Below are 14393 nucleotides of genomic sequence, written 5' to 3'. Positions count from 1 at the left end.
CATGGAAGTGTATGCTGTGACTATAGAGCTTTTATTTATGGTGGGCACTTCTTGACTATGCCTGTTGAATGAAGATCTTAACCCCTCTGTGTTCCTCCTGAGTCATTCAGTTGGGTGTGCAAATCGAAATACTAGCATTAGTTTAGAATCCTAGCCGATTATTAAATCCCTTTAAAATGACATGCAGATTAGGTGAAAGCTTAGAACATTTTAATGCATCTTCATTAGGCAGATTAAGGTTCACAACTTTAGGTTGTGATGAGACGGAAAACTGTAATGATATTAATCAGAAGACTAGGCAGTCTTATAGTTACCTACCTCCAGGTATGTCCCATGCTCCACTCTCTCCTGGTGACAGTGGTCTCACTTGAGGTCGATTCAGGCGGATGTTGGGCAGAGCCACTTTATCCAAATCTATCGATAGCAGTTTTTGATGCTTCCACAGGTTACTGGAGAAAATTACAATATAAGAAGGTTATCTGTCATATCAGAAAGTCTCCCATGATAGAACTGGTTTAGTCATCTTACACATTTTACCATTGAGCTTACAGTGAAAAAAAAAAAAAAAAAAGGGGGGGGTTTTCTTTTGCTTATAGGAAGTCTTAACGTTCAGGTTATACTGCCGTCTACAATAGGATTGGTCACTGGAAAACCGCAGGCCAGCCCAGGACAAGCTCTTACTACCACCCCCGGCTAAATTCTGGTCCAAGCCCAACTGTAAGAAAGCCGCCTTGCACCAAGCAAAATATGTCTTCCAGACACGGGAAAAAGCTTGCAAGAAGATAAATTCTTAGCTTTGTTTGAATAACAGAGTCAGATATGCTCTTGTATCTTAGAACCTGGGATTCAAAAGTCATGGCAATAAAGCCAGCAACCATAAAGTATAGTCTGGAAGAGCCAATGGAGTGCCCACAAGAAATCAGATCAGGCCAAATTTACATATTTGTCCTGGCCAATACAGAACTATAGGGATGATTAGAATGATCCTCCATTCTGAACCCACGAGGCAGATGAGGAAGGAGCTTCAGGGGAGGAGGCACAGAAACCAGTATATACAGATCCCACTGAGCCACCAAAACCTTCACTGCTTTTGCTAGAGGATCCCAGTACCTGGATAAAAAACACATGCAGTTCGCTGTAGTACCTGGAGACCAGAAGTCTGCATCAGACAACTCCCACCTGTGCCACAGGTACTGGAATACCCCTGGGTGTAGCGATGACTACCTTTTTAAGGACAGAAAAAATGTCATAAGTGCTACAATTTTGATAAGGAGATGCGTTTTTTTGGATGCCCAAGTCCCCAGCATTGAGAGGGAGGACACGACTCTTCCCTAGCCCGACAGGCTGGTCATCCATCAGAAGGATCTTCTAAAAGCCATCCTGACTCCAGTCGGACTCCTGAGCCATCAAGCCATGGACAATCTGCTCCTCTGTGCCAGACATATCGGTCTATTCAAGAACTAGAATGACTTGTCCCACTATAACAGAACATTATGTTGTAGGGGTCTGGAGTGAAACTGGGCAAATGGAACTACCTTAAAGGAGCTACCATCAGCTCCAAGACTCCCATGCAGAAGCAGAGATTCTGGGAGCAAATGGTTTGCAATTTCTCTTCAGGAAGGAAAAAAAACTGGCTTGATTTCCGAGTCTAGTCTGGAAAGTCATCTCCAGCACTGGTTTCCAAATGTTCAGGACCCATCCGAACCTCTGCTCAATCGGGATAGTCAGGGCTACATTGTCTGCCAGGACCTGTGCCAACTGTTCCCATTCCAGAGAAAAGTATGTTAGTAGGGGGTGGACGTGGATTTCCTCTTCATGTCCATCCCACGTGAGGTGGGGGTATGGGTAGTAACCAATTGGTTAGAGAAATATATTATCTGGAAAACAGAATACATTTATTGTGGAACTCCTGGAATTGGTTTTAACAAAAAGGTATAATTTATGTTTAATGGAAGTTTTATAAACAGAAAAAAGTTTCCATTTGTGCCGCCTGTGCACCCTGCCTAAACTTGGGATGGTGCCAGTAGATGTGCAGAACAATCATGGTCATGGAACAGGTAAAACTGGATACATTACATGGAGGAGATGTTGGTGTGGAACAGTACCCTAGAAGTGTGCGCTTCCTTCATTTCACATTTATATTGCAATGCCAAATTATGTTTGTGACCTATAAGTACAGTTAAAAGCTAATGTAATACTTAGACTTAATAAAGTACACAATAAATGGAAAACTACATCTAGGAAGCCCACTGCAAGAATTATGTTGCTCCAGGCCACCAGCCTCATGCATGTTTTTTAATTAGAGGGATACCCACAAATTGGAGGTCTTCCACATGTCTGTAAATGAGGGGTATTTATCCCCGATACAGATAAGAATTTAACAAGGCCTCATGGGGATGAGCATTAACAGCTGGCAGTGCCTTAGCCATGTCCTAGCAACAAGATGGTATAATGCCATCTCTGGAGGTTTTTCAGCCAGGTTTTGGAAGGTAGGCAATTGGCCTACACCTGTAGCAAGGGTATTATCCAACTTTAGCCAAAGCTGTACAGTTCGGTTTTATCTACAGACGAATCCTTATTTGCATAGGCTGTTTTTTGGTAAAGGTGAATCAACCCTTTAAGGTGCTTTAACCAAGGAGTGGGGCATTTTACACACGAGAATGTTAAAAAGACACAACAGATTACGATACAACCTGTACAGAAGCCATACCTAGGAGCAGTTTCATTGAGCGGCAGTGGTTTGGCCCAGGATAAATGTGGGCAGGCTGGTAACGGACGTGGCTTGGGATCTCCAAGATGTGCTTCTAACACTTTAGAATAGCGATAAAGGTGATTTCCTAAAGAAGAAAGATTATTTTATCAATTTATATATATGCTAAAAAGGACACAGACCATTTGCATTAGTTTCTGCTCCTTAAGGAGCTTGCAGATTAATGTTTATATTGTAGCCAAACAATACAGAAACATGAGCCACGCAAACAAGGAGAACATGATGAAAATTGATCCTAAGACTACAATGCCGAAAGGCAAGTGTTCTTACCACAAAGCCACTGCGCCATCTATCATCACAACAGCCCCTTTGTGTAGCAAAACACACACCATTTGTGTAGTCTGCAGAACAAACAATGTACAGATTTTAAATAATCAAATAAATGGCCTATTTTCTTGCCTTGAGATCCAAGATGGCGCACATACTCCCCTGCAGAATGGGAACTGAACAGGTTGGAGTAGAACCCCTGGAACTGTTCTGCAGCAGGTACTCAGAAAACAGTCCCTTGCTCCAGAAGATCTACAAGGGCTTGGTTGTGGCAGATAAACTACACTTCCAAAATTAGTCACCCAATTTCCTGGAAATATATATTTTGGTTACTTTCATCACTTCTCATTAAATTTCAAACTACACAGAATAAACAGGGCAAACGTCTACATTGCCAAATCACATTTGAAATGAGTACTGTGGGTGTTTTAATCAGATAGACCAGTGGTCATCAACCCTGTCCTCAGAGCCCACTAACAGGCCAGGTTTGCAAGATAAATACATCACAGGTGATATATTTTACTGCTCAGCGATTGCAGTATTCTAATCTGCATCTCCCCAAGGTAATACATACAATCTGGCTTGTTAGTGGGCCCTGAGGACAGGGTTGATGACCACTGACATAGACCGTTTCTAAGATAAGCTATTCTGAAAAAAAAAAAAAAAAAAAAAAAAAAAATCATATTAAAATAAAAATGATATGAAAGAATCTCTCTCATAACACACAATATATATATATATATATATATATATATATATATATATATATATATATATATATATATATATATATATCTCAATTTGGATATAAAAACAAAAAAGGATAATGTCTTTACCTTCCATCCTCTCTGGCTGTGGGATCCCCTCACCAGTTGGTGGCTTCTGCCTGTTTTCAGAGTGACTGAGACTTGCTGGTAAGACTCCATAGGATGTATACTGCAGGAGGGCATCAAGCATCCAAAAGCAATCTACAAAACGGACAGTACTTTCAAGTCATGGTAATGTTCATTAACATTAAATGAGCAGTTTATTACAAGGCATATAACCAAATAATTCTGGAATGCCGCTTGGCGGAACCATTGGGAATGGTGAATGCTTTACTTTTCTATACATGAAAAGAACAAATCGTTGATTATACATACAGATTAGCAGGGGCTTTCAATACATGTTCATTATTTTTAAGCGTTAACTCAATGCCCAGTTATCACAATCAATGGTCCACCTTGTCCAATTGCTTATGAACAAGTGGCTGAGAATGGCTGAATGACCTATGCGAGTATGCATTTAGAACCACTTGCTGTGCAACACTCCAATGTATCTTGGACCAAGTGAAGATCATTAAATTGAGATTATGCACTAAACACAGTAGTTACTGCTATTGACCTTTTAGTGTCATTTGTGGTAATAGGGCAATGTTTTAATACTGGCATGGAAAAGGGGGGGGGGGGGTGCATAAACTGTTAAAAAATAAATAAAAAAAATACAAAAATTCACAGTAAACATTACTCAGTACCAAATTAAGTTTAATAACCCACCAATGGTGACAACCAAATTTGAATTTTTTGTCATCAAACTGACCATCCAACCACAAGACTTCAACACACATACAGAGAGGTGGCCTTTGCACATCCATTATGTTAAACATCTTGGATTTTGGTTATCACAGTGGAAATCTGTTGGCCTTCCAATGACAGGGCCAGCAATGTACAGCTTAAATACACTATATTAAAGGCGAGGACGGCTTGGCTCTGGAACCGGCCCACTCGGTGCAGATCTACAGGATTCTAACAGGTATGCTACGATCTCTCCCCTCTCTCCCTCTCCTCCTTGTATTGCTACTCTCTCACTATTCTTTCCCCTATCTTCTTCACTCCTCGAGTTCTTTTCATCTGTGTGTAGCCTCGTGGCGGCATGGTTAAGGAAGCCGTTTTTGCTTTTCTTATTTGTTTGCTCTCATTGGACCTATGGTTACACTATTTAGCAAATTTGAGGAGTGCCCTTGTATGACGTGTGGACATCCTTACTCCCTCCTGGTAAAGAGCATGTATCATGAAGTGTTGCGTGTTGGGTGGGGCGCCGGTGGAGGTTAGACGGAGGCCGATTTGGCCCCCCTTCGCTGGCGTCATTGCCGGTGAGAGGGACTATACTGTCATTGGTTTGTTGTTTTTGGTCTAAGAGGGCGATAATATGCTCACCATGCAATACCGTGAAGTTACAAACTGTACAGTTGTATTGTCGTTTTCTTTGTCTTGTATTTGTCTTTTAAATACAGATTTTACAAAAAAATAAAAATAAAAAACACACTATATTACCAAAAGTATCCCAGTCTTAGTCGGTAGGGTTCGATATTAAGTTGGCCCACCCTTTACAGCTATAACAGCTTCAACTCTTCTGGGAAGGCCGTCCACAAGGTTTAGGAGTGTGTGACCATTCTTCCAGAAGCCATTGCCCATTGGGTCCCAATACTTTTGGTAATATAGTATATCTGAAGGTTTAACATTTCATAAATACCTAGCAGGTCTGAAATGATTTTTCTTGGTCAGTAACCACTGCAATAAGGATTACACAGAGCTACTGATGAATCAATAAATTATTCTTCATCGCCCAGAATAGACATCACAACACCTCATTTTTGAATCATTTCACTACCTTTTTGGCGATGGCTGTCATCCAAGCAGTTGGAATCTCCATAAAGGACAATTCTCCCACCTCCTTCAGTCTGAGTTTGGTACAGTCCTAGCACAGGGATATTTTCAACCAGAGAAGTTTCCTGCTTTAAAACTTCAAGTCCTGACAAAGTGGATGAGATTAATGTATACAAAAATAAATACCAGCAGCTTTAAAACGTTTAATGAAACAAAATAAGGACATAAAACCACCAAAGTAAATAAATACAACAGGATTTGGCAAAATATATCAGAACATCTACAGGATTTTAGGTTAGACAGCTTAAGAACACAACAAGCAAAAAATAAAATAGCCAAGAAACAAGAACATAAAAATAAAAAAAAGGGTATACTCAATGATAGAGCACACAGTACCTTGGTCCTTTAAAGTTTGTGACAAAACAGCACCATCTTCTGGAAATTTTGCAATACTGCTACCCGATGCATAATACACTGAAATTCAGTAAGCAGTAAATTATTAGCAAGAGAAAAATATTTTGAACAGGTAGACCTTAACTGAATTATATATTAATAGCACTTACTGTCATGATTTGCCATGGTAAAATCTCCTTCATATATACCATCACTAAAAGCCATATTCCAAACAGATAGCAAGTCATTCAAGGCTGGTATATTTGCACCTCCAGTGTCTGGCATCCACCACTGCCTATAAGCATCAAAAACAACTTTATTTGGAATAAAAACTTTAAATGATGTCCCCACTCAGTCATTGTATACTTAATTGTATCTATGAGTAATAACATTTATAAATAAGGATGCCCAAAAACAAAAATGCAATATATTGGGGCTGCATTATTTATATTTTTCAAGCCAAGAACATTTTCAGCAATCATCTGTTGCTCTTGCCAGAAATGCAATGTCCTTGTCACTTCCTGCACTGAATAATATCTTCCTTCATAGTCATTATACAAGCCACTTTTCAAGGAGGCTCTGTACTGTTGAATGACAATACCTTGCTTCTGTAAAATGGGTTAACTTTAGCCCTGAGGTCCTCAAACTATAGCCCTCCACAGTTGTTCAGGAACTACAATTCCCATCATGCCTAGTCATGTCAGAGTCTTGCAAAGCCTCATGGGATGTAGTTTCTGCAACAGCTGGAGGGCCGTAGTTTGAAGATCCCTGCTTTAGCCAATGATAAAAAAAAAAAAAAAAAAAAAAAAAAAAAAAGGAGAAGTATAGACAAAACCATTTTAACTGTATTTCTCCTGTGGTTCACAGGAGTGCACTAAATTCTGCACTTCTGTGACCAGTTTTCAGCTGACAGCGGGCAAAAGCCTGTTGGCTGATGTGAGAGAGCCGGTCCAGGCTCTGATAAGATCCCAAACCATATGATCAGAAACCACCCAGGACCGACCGCTTGCTCAGCTTCTCAGCGGTCCTTCGAGAGCCTGAACCAGCACCTCCTGCCCCCTCCACAGCCCGTTAATACAGTGAGTGCTGGAGGGAAAAGCAGAGAGCCGCTCACCGACGGTCACAACTCACGGCTCAGAGCAGAGGGGAGAACTGAGCGATCAGTGGCGTTTAATCGCTCAGTTCTCTTGCAGAGGCAGCAGGGGACAAATGCAGCACCAGGTCAATGCTGCATCCACCGAGGCAAGTATAAAATGTTTGTCCATACTTCTCTTTTAAAAGGAGTGTCAGGATATATACATAAACTTTAGAAAATCTGTAACTGCATTTACAGATTTTTATGTTTTTGTAAAAGGAACTTTTAGCCAACATGTTCCCACTAACAGCAGCATGTTAGCTGAACACAAGAGACTCCTAAGCTGAACAAGGGAACATCACAAGAGGAACATACAAACTGCTTGTACCTGGTGTTTTCGTCGTAGAATTTGACTTTCCTCATGACGGATGTGTTGTACCAATCGCTAAAGACGATTAAAGAGAGGCCATTGCTCACATCTCTGCGAAGCTTAGAAATCTCCTCAGGGAAAAACTCTTCTTCACTATCAACTATCAATAAGGTTCCTAAAGAACCAGACAGACAGGTTACAGGTTGCATTCATTGATCACATCCTCTGCAAGATACAAACCCCCCCCCCCCCCCCCAACACACCCACACACATTTTTCTAACAAAGAAGTGAAAATACGTAATTACTTAGAGCAACTAGTAAGCTCCAGTTGTAGAATGAATTAGGATCTTTTGCCGATCATCTGGTAGCCCATCCGTTTGGTGAGGTTTTTAGTTCCTTTTGGGACTTTATTATCACAGTACTTTATTTCTAGTCACATAGCATACATTTTGCTTAGCACTGCAATTGTTGTTATAGTTTAAGTGGTATGAGGTGTACTGAACCTTTATGCAAGCAGCTGGATATTTGATTATAGCACCGACTGTTTTTTCTTTGCTTTACACACTCAGACCATTACCTATAAAAAAAGGATCTTCATTCAGATGATTCTGATAGAAGAAACTGCATCAAGCTGTCCATAAATGGATCGAATCTTGTCAGGTTCAGCCCAGATTCTTTCCATGTACGAGTAGGCTGGTTGTACCCAAGTCGATCCAGCAATCAAGTTCAGTTCAACCAGCCTGTCAGATTTTTGGCATGAGATTACCGCTAGCCGCTTTATTCTTCCAGGCTGGAAGGATCCCCACTATTGGAATGATGCACTTTTCATGTTGCCTCATACGGTTAGGTCCATATATATTTGGACATCGGTACAATTTTCTAACAAGTAGTTGTATAAACGGCAGCAAAAAAAAAAAAAAAAGGAATTCTGAGATTTAGAGGCCACTGAGAATAAAGAGTTTAGTGTCACTTTAATACAACTGAACCACACAAACAGCACCTACCATACTGGCCAGCATCAAAGCATGTGAACGGTGAGCCCAGAACTTCCACAAAGTAGCCCATGCTCCTCAGGTGTTGGTACATGTCACGGAAATTGGTATGGATGTGATCCCCATTCCTGGGAGACAATAATATACATAAATGTAAATGGGTGAAATATCCACGCTCAGTTTAAAATATATTAAGCAGCAGCTGAACACTATGACCTGAATACTAAGCACAAAGTCAAAATGGATATAAAGATGTGCAGCGCTTGCAAAACATGCATCACTTGCACAATTTCAGGTCAGTGTGACTTCGGGTGCGACTTGGAAGACCATATGTGGGACTTCATGCAAGTCCCACCTGAACTTGGGAAAAGTAGTGCAAGAACTAAAATTTTAAAAAAATCGGTGCGACTCAGATGGAGTGGCACCGATGTGACTGCTTTTGCTGTGGACAATAGAGTGTGACTTATGCGATTTGAAACTATCAAATCACATGACATGTTGCAACTGTGTGACTGGGGGCTAAATGTGCTGGTTGCATTTGTTTTTTTATTTTAATTTTCACCTGGCAATCCTGTCCATAATACACTTCCTATCCTAAAACAACAACGTTCACTCACCGTACTGTATAGATGTAGAAGCTAGAAACAAAGTAATATAGAATGCAGTACAAGTAGATTGCACAGAAAGCTCAGATTTCAGCAGATGAGCTTTATTAGATTTTTTTTGATAGAGCATTATTTTTTGCACTCAAACAGATAACAATGGGCTTCCAATAGTCAATCAGGCCAAAATATAATAATAATAATAATAATAATAATAAAAAAAATCCAAAAATAAAAAATAAAGGAAGAGTTCAAAGTTTGGCTAGCCATATCTCTCTCACTCAGCCTCCTGGCTTGAACAAGAAAAAAAATCTCCATTCACCAACAATGTGGAAAGAGGAATATTCCTTGTTGGCCACTGTATTCTGATAGCTGGCACTCGCAGATTATCTAAACAGAGTAACTGCATCTGATTGGATCCAGTAACCGTTTAGTCAACATATTTTGACCTGGCTCCTCCAACAAAAGTCAAGAATATTTTTTTAAAATGATATAGACTTTTGTTGAGTTGGGAAGTTCTGACAGGGCCATCAATGGCTCAAATTTCAGCCAATTTAGTTGAAATCAACCAAAAGTTGAGCAACATATGGAAGGTTCACATACTCTTTAAAAAGGGCAGTATTTGCTTACCAGTCCAAGGGGTCATTTTTCATTCTAAGGTTATCTCGAGGGAAATAACCAGGTGGATATCGGAGGTTGTGGTATTGATCCCATAGAACCCTCTTGCTGCGCGGTGGAGTGGGAATGATTTTAACTTTAATTGGCAGCTTGACGGTGGAAAATTGCTCTGCTGCATTATTTACCTACAGAAAAAATAAAAGGGGAAAGATTTAACATAGTAGACTCAAAACTAATCTAAAAGTACTAGAAGGCCACAATACTCAATCAAGCTAGGCAGGGCTTAGCTCAAAGAGCACATACCCAAAAACTGAAAAATAATAATAAAAAATAAAAGATACTACAGGAAGCAAACTAAATGTTTAGTTGCTCAAATTAAACCGGATTTCTGAGCCAATCCACTCATGTAAGGTACAAGAGCAACAGAATCTTTTTCAAGAATGCACAAGCAAAACTAGGGAGGAGATTAAGGCAGGCTACCCCAGATGTGTTCATCACTTCAAATTGGGAAAGCTCATAGTATTAATTTTACATACCATGACATTAGTACAAGAAACATGCTTAGGATAACAAGGTTGCATTGTTAGTCTTATACACACCCCATTTTCCTCTGGAGATGATACAGTTATCACCACATGACCCTGAGCAATGCCTTCCCATGATGATGCCTTCTTTGCTACGGAGATAGAAATGGCCAAATAGCCAGACCATGGCCACAGTACTGAGGAATAGGAAAATGCCAGTTCAATGTTGTCCCCATTGTGTGGTAGATATGGCTGCCATTCTGGCTGCAAAGATTAAAAAGAGAAATTATCATTGTTGTTTGTCACCAAGAATGTGATGTCACATACTTTTCTGTTCCATAACCTTAATTAAAATAGAAATTTACTTACGATATGATACACTATTTTAAGTACGTTCTGAATAATATTTAGCAATTTTTGCATATATACATTTTAGGCCAAATTCACACCCAGCGACTTGAAAGTGTACAACTGATAAATATAAATTCATTGCAACTAGTAGAAGCATCTATTGGATATAGAAGATAGTCTTCCTACAACTTCACAAAAGTGGGGACACTAAAATCTACATAAAAACAGATTGCAATGATTTGCAAATCTCAAACCAATATTTTATTCCAAACAGAAAACAAAAAAAATGTTTAAAACTGAGAAAATGTTTCTTTTTTTTGGATTAGTGCTATGCAAAACCTCATTGTAAAGTAAACGTATTTCATTGGTTATAGATTAAATTCCTAGCAAAGAGTCCCATTGACTTTGTAACTTCTAAACCCTACTTGCCTTTTACGTTACATCTTGCATAAAAATGAGTAATTCTCAGTTCACTTTCATATGCTTTGTAAAAGATGTTAAATCCATCAAGATTACCTTGTCCACAATCCTTCCAGTGACTCCCATACCATTCAGAATAGTGAGGTTGACAATGGTTGGCATGCCACCATAATAAATAGGCTGAGAACAGTACGGCCACATGTACGGACACTCGGTCAGGTCAACATAACTAGGGCTCAAACTGTAAGAGAAAAAAAAAAAAAGTACATTAAACAGACAATAGAGGAGCAAAGGCCTTCACCTTCATCACTTTTGTCATATAAATGAACAAAAAATTGTGTGTGTAAGTTAGTTACGCCTTTTCTTCACTCATGATCCCGACTCATACGAAGTCTCATGTCACATGCAATTGTCATTCCACTTAATGTACAAGGTGTTATTTAATTTGGGAGGCCTGATTACAACAACCTGTACTTCCTGATTTTCAGTATGTCTACCTTTACACCAAACTTCCCATTTGCATGTCGAATAAAATATTTTATTTATCATATACAGTGCTTTTTTTTGTCAAACTGTAAACTTGGAGATGAATCTTTGAATAAAACATTTAAAATCAGCTACCTTAGAACATGTAATTCAAAGCTAAATTATCAACTGCTCTGGTCAAGGTAAAACTAGCTTTTAAATGCAAGGTACACATACAAAGGGCTTTTCACAAAACAATACAAGAGTTCAGCCCTGAACCTTACAGCACCCTGCGGCTAACTGCACACATTGCACAAAGTGCCGAGATGAGCACCCAAGCAAAATGCAGGGCCCAAAACACTACAGGCTATCCTCACAGCATAGGGTCCAGGTCCGAAGGCACTGCTTCTTTAGCTGTATTAGAAAACAGTGAAATGATTGTAGAATTAAAAAGGATTTTTTTTTTTTTTTTTTTTAATAAACCAAGCTAAGAGTTATTTCTTCATAACTTCTCATTTCTTCTCCTGGTCAAGGAGAAGAGGTCCATCACCTTAGGACACCAGCAAAAAAAAAAATGGAGGACTCTTAAAGTGGGGTAGGGTTAAAGTGGGGGGGCGCCCAAGGGTTGTGTCCTAAAAAGCTTGACAGTATACAATTACAAGAAGGTACAGCCTATATGTAGGGCCTAGGAATATTCAGCCTGTGTACTGTACGATAGTTTCCCAGCACACATTTGCCAATAGATGCGAAAGCCACATTGCCTTGTCAAGGTCCCTTTGTGTAGTGCAGTACATAATTCTAATCTATAAGATTCTATCGTGCAGAATATATATTTATAAATTGAGGGATGATATGCCTAGAGGTAGTCTATGGCTCTGTTAAGATTCAGGGACACACCAGAGGCCCAGCACAATGGCAGCTAAAGGCATCAAGTGTGTTGCCTATGGCCACCCTATATACTGCATAGTAGGAATAGATTATCATGAGCACTCTAGAGCAGTGTTTCCCAACTCCAGTCCTCAAGGCACACCAACAGGTCATGTTTTCAGGATTTCCCTCAGATGAAACAGCTGTGGTAATTACTAAGGCAGTGAAACTGATCAAATCACCTGTGCAAAATAATGGAAAGCCTGAAAACATGACCTGTTGGTGTGCCTTGAGGACTGGAGTTGGGAAACACTGCTCTAGAGGGTCATTGTCCATATTCAAATGGTCGAAAACACTGTTATAGTAGTAGGAATTCCAAGTAGTATCTCCCATTACTGACTGGTCCTATATGAATTATAAGATCATCTGATAATAAAAGGTTATCTAGACCTGAGGAAAGGTACACAGATACCCAAAATGTGTCAACATTCTTTAAACCCTCAAACATTCCATCGTGTTCAGACCAGCGTGTCTTTGACTTTCTTTAACCCAATGGAAATGGGTTTTTCCTTTCTCGCCATCTTATATTCTTACTTAATAAAAAAACTAGAATTCCCTTTACCTCCTCATTGGCAAACATGCAACTAATTATGCTAACCTTACTACAATATGTGTCAAGACTCCCCCCTCCCTTCTAGTTAATAATACCACGCTACGCGCTACTAGTTCCGCACAGATACTACCCATCTCCTGGTCCGACCACGCTCCCATTACGTTGTCCCTCGACCTGACCGCTCCCAACCGCAGGCCTTGTAACTGGCGACTGAATGACTTCCTCCTGAAGCACATCCCCTCCAAAATGGAGATAGAAACTGCCCTACAATTGTACTTTAGCGAAAACGATACGCAGGACATATTCACCACCACACTGTGGGCCGCTCATAAAGCGGTAATCAGGGGACGCTGTATGGCCATCTCATCGGCCCTTAAGAACGCTGAGTCAGCTAGAAAACAGGCGGAAGCGCAGCTTCAAGCCCTAGAATCCCGTCTCCAGGCCTCACCCTCCCTGACGCTTCTTAAACGCATTGCCCTAGTGCGGTCGACACTCCGGGACCTCGCGCTGGGTCGAGTCGAGAAGGCCCTTGTCCGCCTTCGTCAGGTATACTATGACGAGGGCAACAAGGCGCAAGCTCTATTAGCAAGGAAGCTAACCGATCGCTCCCTCGCTTCCACCCCGCACCAGGTCCAGGACAGATCGGGCAACACCATATCCCACCCGCAAAGTATTGCGGACGCATTCGCTGCATTTTATGCGGATCTGTACAACAGGCCGGAAATTCCCCATAACCCACCCACCCCCGACCTGCTAGATAGGATGACACAATACCTGACACAGGCGGGCATCCCTCGGCTACAACCGGAGGACCTGGTCTCCCTTAATGCCCCCATCACGGACGAGGAGCTAACCCGGGCCATTAAGGCCCTGCCCGCCCACAAGTCCCCGGGTCCAGACGGGTTCCCATACGAATATTATAAGACCTTTCTCCCCACACTTCTCCCCCACATGACTAAACTCTTCAACGCCTTTCTACAACAGACCCCCATCCCGCAGGATATGCAGCGATCATTTATCACCCTCATTCCTAAACCTGACAAGGACCCCTCACTATGCGCAAGCTACAGGCCAATAGCCCTGTTAAACTCAGACCTCAAAATCTTTACGAAGGTCCTCTCCCTCCGTTTAAATGTAGTCTTGCCCTCCCTGGTCCATAAAGACCAGGTGGGCTTTGTCCCCCTCCGCCAAGCGGGGGACAATACGAGAAAGGCGATTGACCTAATTGACGTGGCGGGCAGGGAGGGCTCGGAATCTTTGCTCCTAAGCCTAGACGCAGAAAAGGCGTTCGACCGCCTCGGCTGGCCCTTCATGCTCGCCATGTTGAAACACATGGGGTTTAGGGGACCTTTTCTTCAGGCGGTCCGACACCTCTATACCAACCCGATATCACAGGTAAAAACTCCCTTTGCCACTTCGT

The 14393-nt window shown here is 41.0% G+C and overlaps 1 protein-coding gene across 1 annotated transcript in view; it reads right to left on the bottom strand.

Annotated features, from left to right (window-relative positions):
- Positions 1 to 14393, bottom strand: part of MBTPS1 (membrane bound transcription factor peptidase, site 1) — a 53617-nt gene that overhangs the window by 7013 nt on the left and 32211 nt on the right. Inside the window, exons 12-22 of the mRNA XM_040329096.1 lie at positions 11125 to 11269; positions 10333 to 10521; positions 9746 to 9918; positions 8526 to 8641; positions 7539 to 7695; positions 6246 to 6370; positions 6079 to 6156; positions 5687 to 5827; positions 3874 to 4005; positions 2711 to 2837; positions 319 to 449 (exon numbers count right to left, since the gene is read on the bottom strand). Of these exons, the coding sequence (XP_040185030.1) occupies positions 319 to 449; positions 2711 to 2837; positions 3874 to 4005; positions 5687 to 5827; positions 6079 to 6156; positions 6246 to 6370; positions 7539 to 7695; positions 8526 to 8641; positions 9746 to 9918; positions 10333 to 10521; positions 11125 to 11269 (1514 nt within the window). The remainder of the gene's footprint in view (positions 1 to 318; positions 450 to 2710; positions 2838 to 3873; positions 4006 to 5686; positions 5828 to 6078; positions 6157 to 6245; positions 6371 to 7538; positions 7696 to 8525; positions 8642 to 9745; positions 9919 to 10332; positions 10522 to 11124; positions 11270 to 14393) is intronic.

This window comes from Rana temporaria, chromosome 11, assembly GCF_905171775.1.
Source record: "Rana temporaria chromosome 11, aRanTem1.1, whole genome shotgun sequence".
Classification (NCBI taxonomy): Eukaryota; Metazoa; Chordata; class Amphibia; order Anura; family Ranidae; genus Rana; species Rana temporaria.
This window is presented reverse-complemented; position numbering and strand designations above follow the sequence as displayed.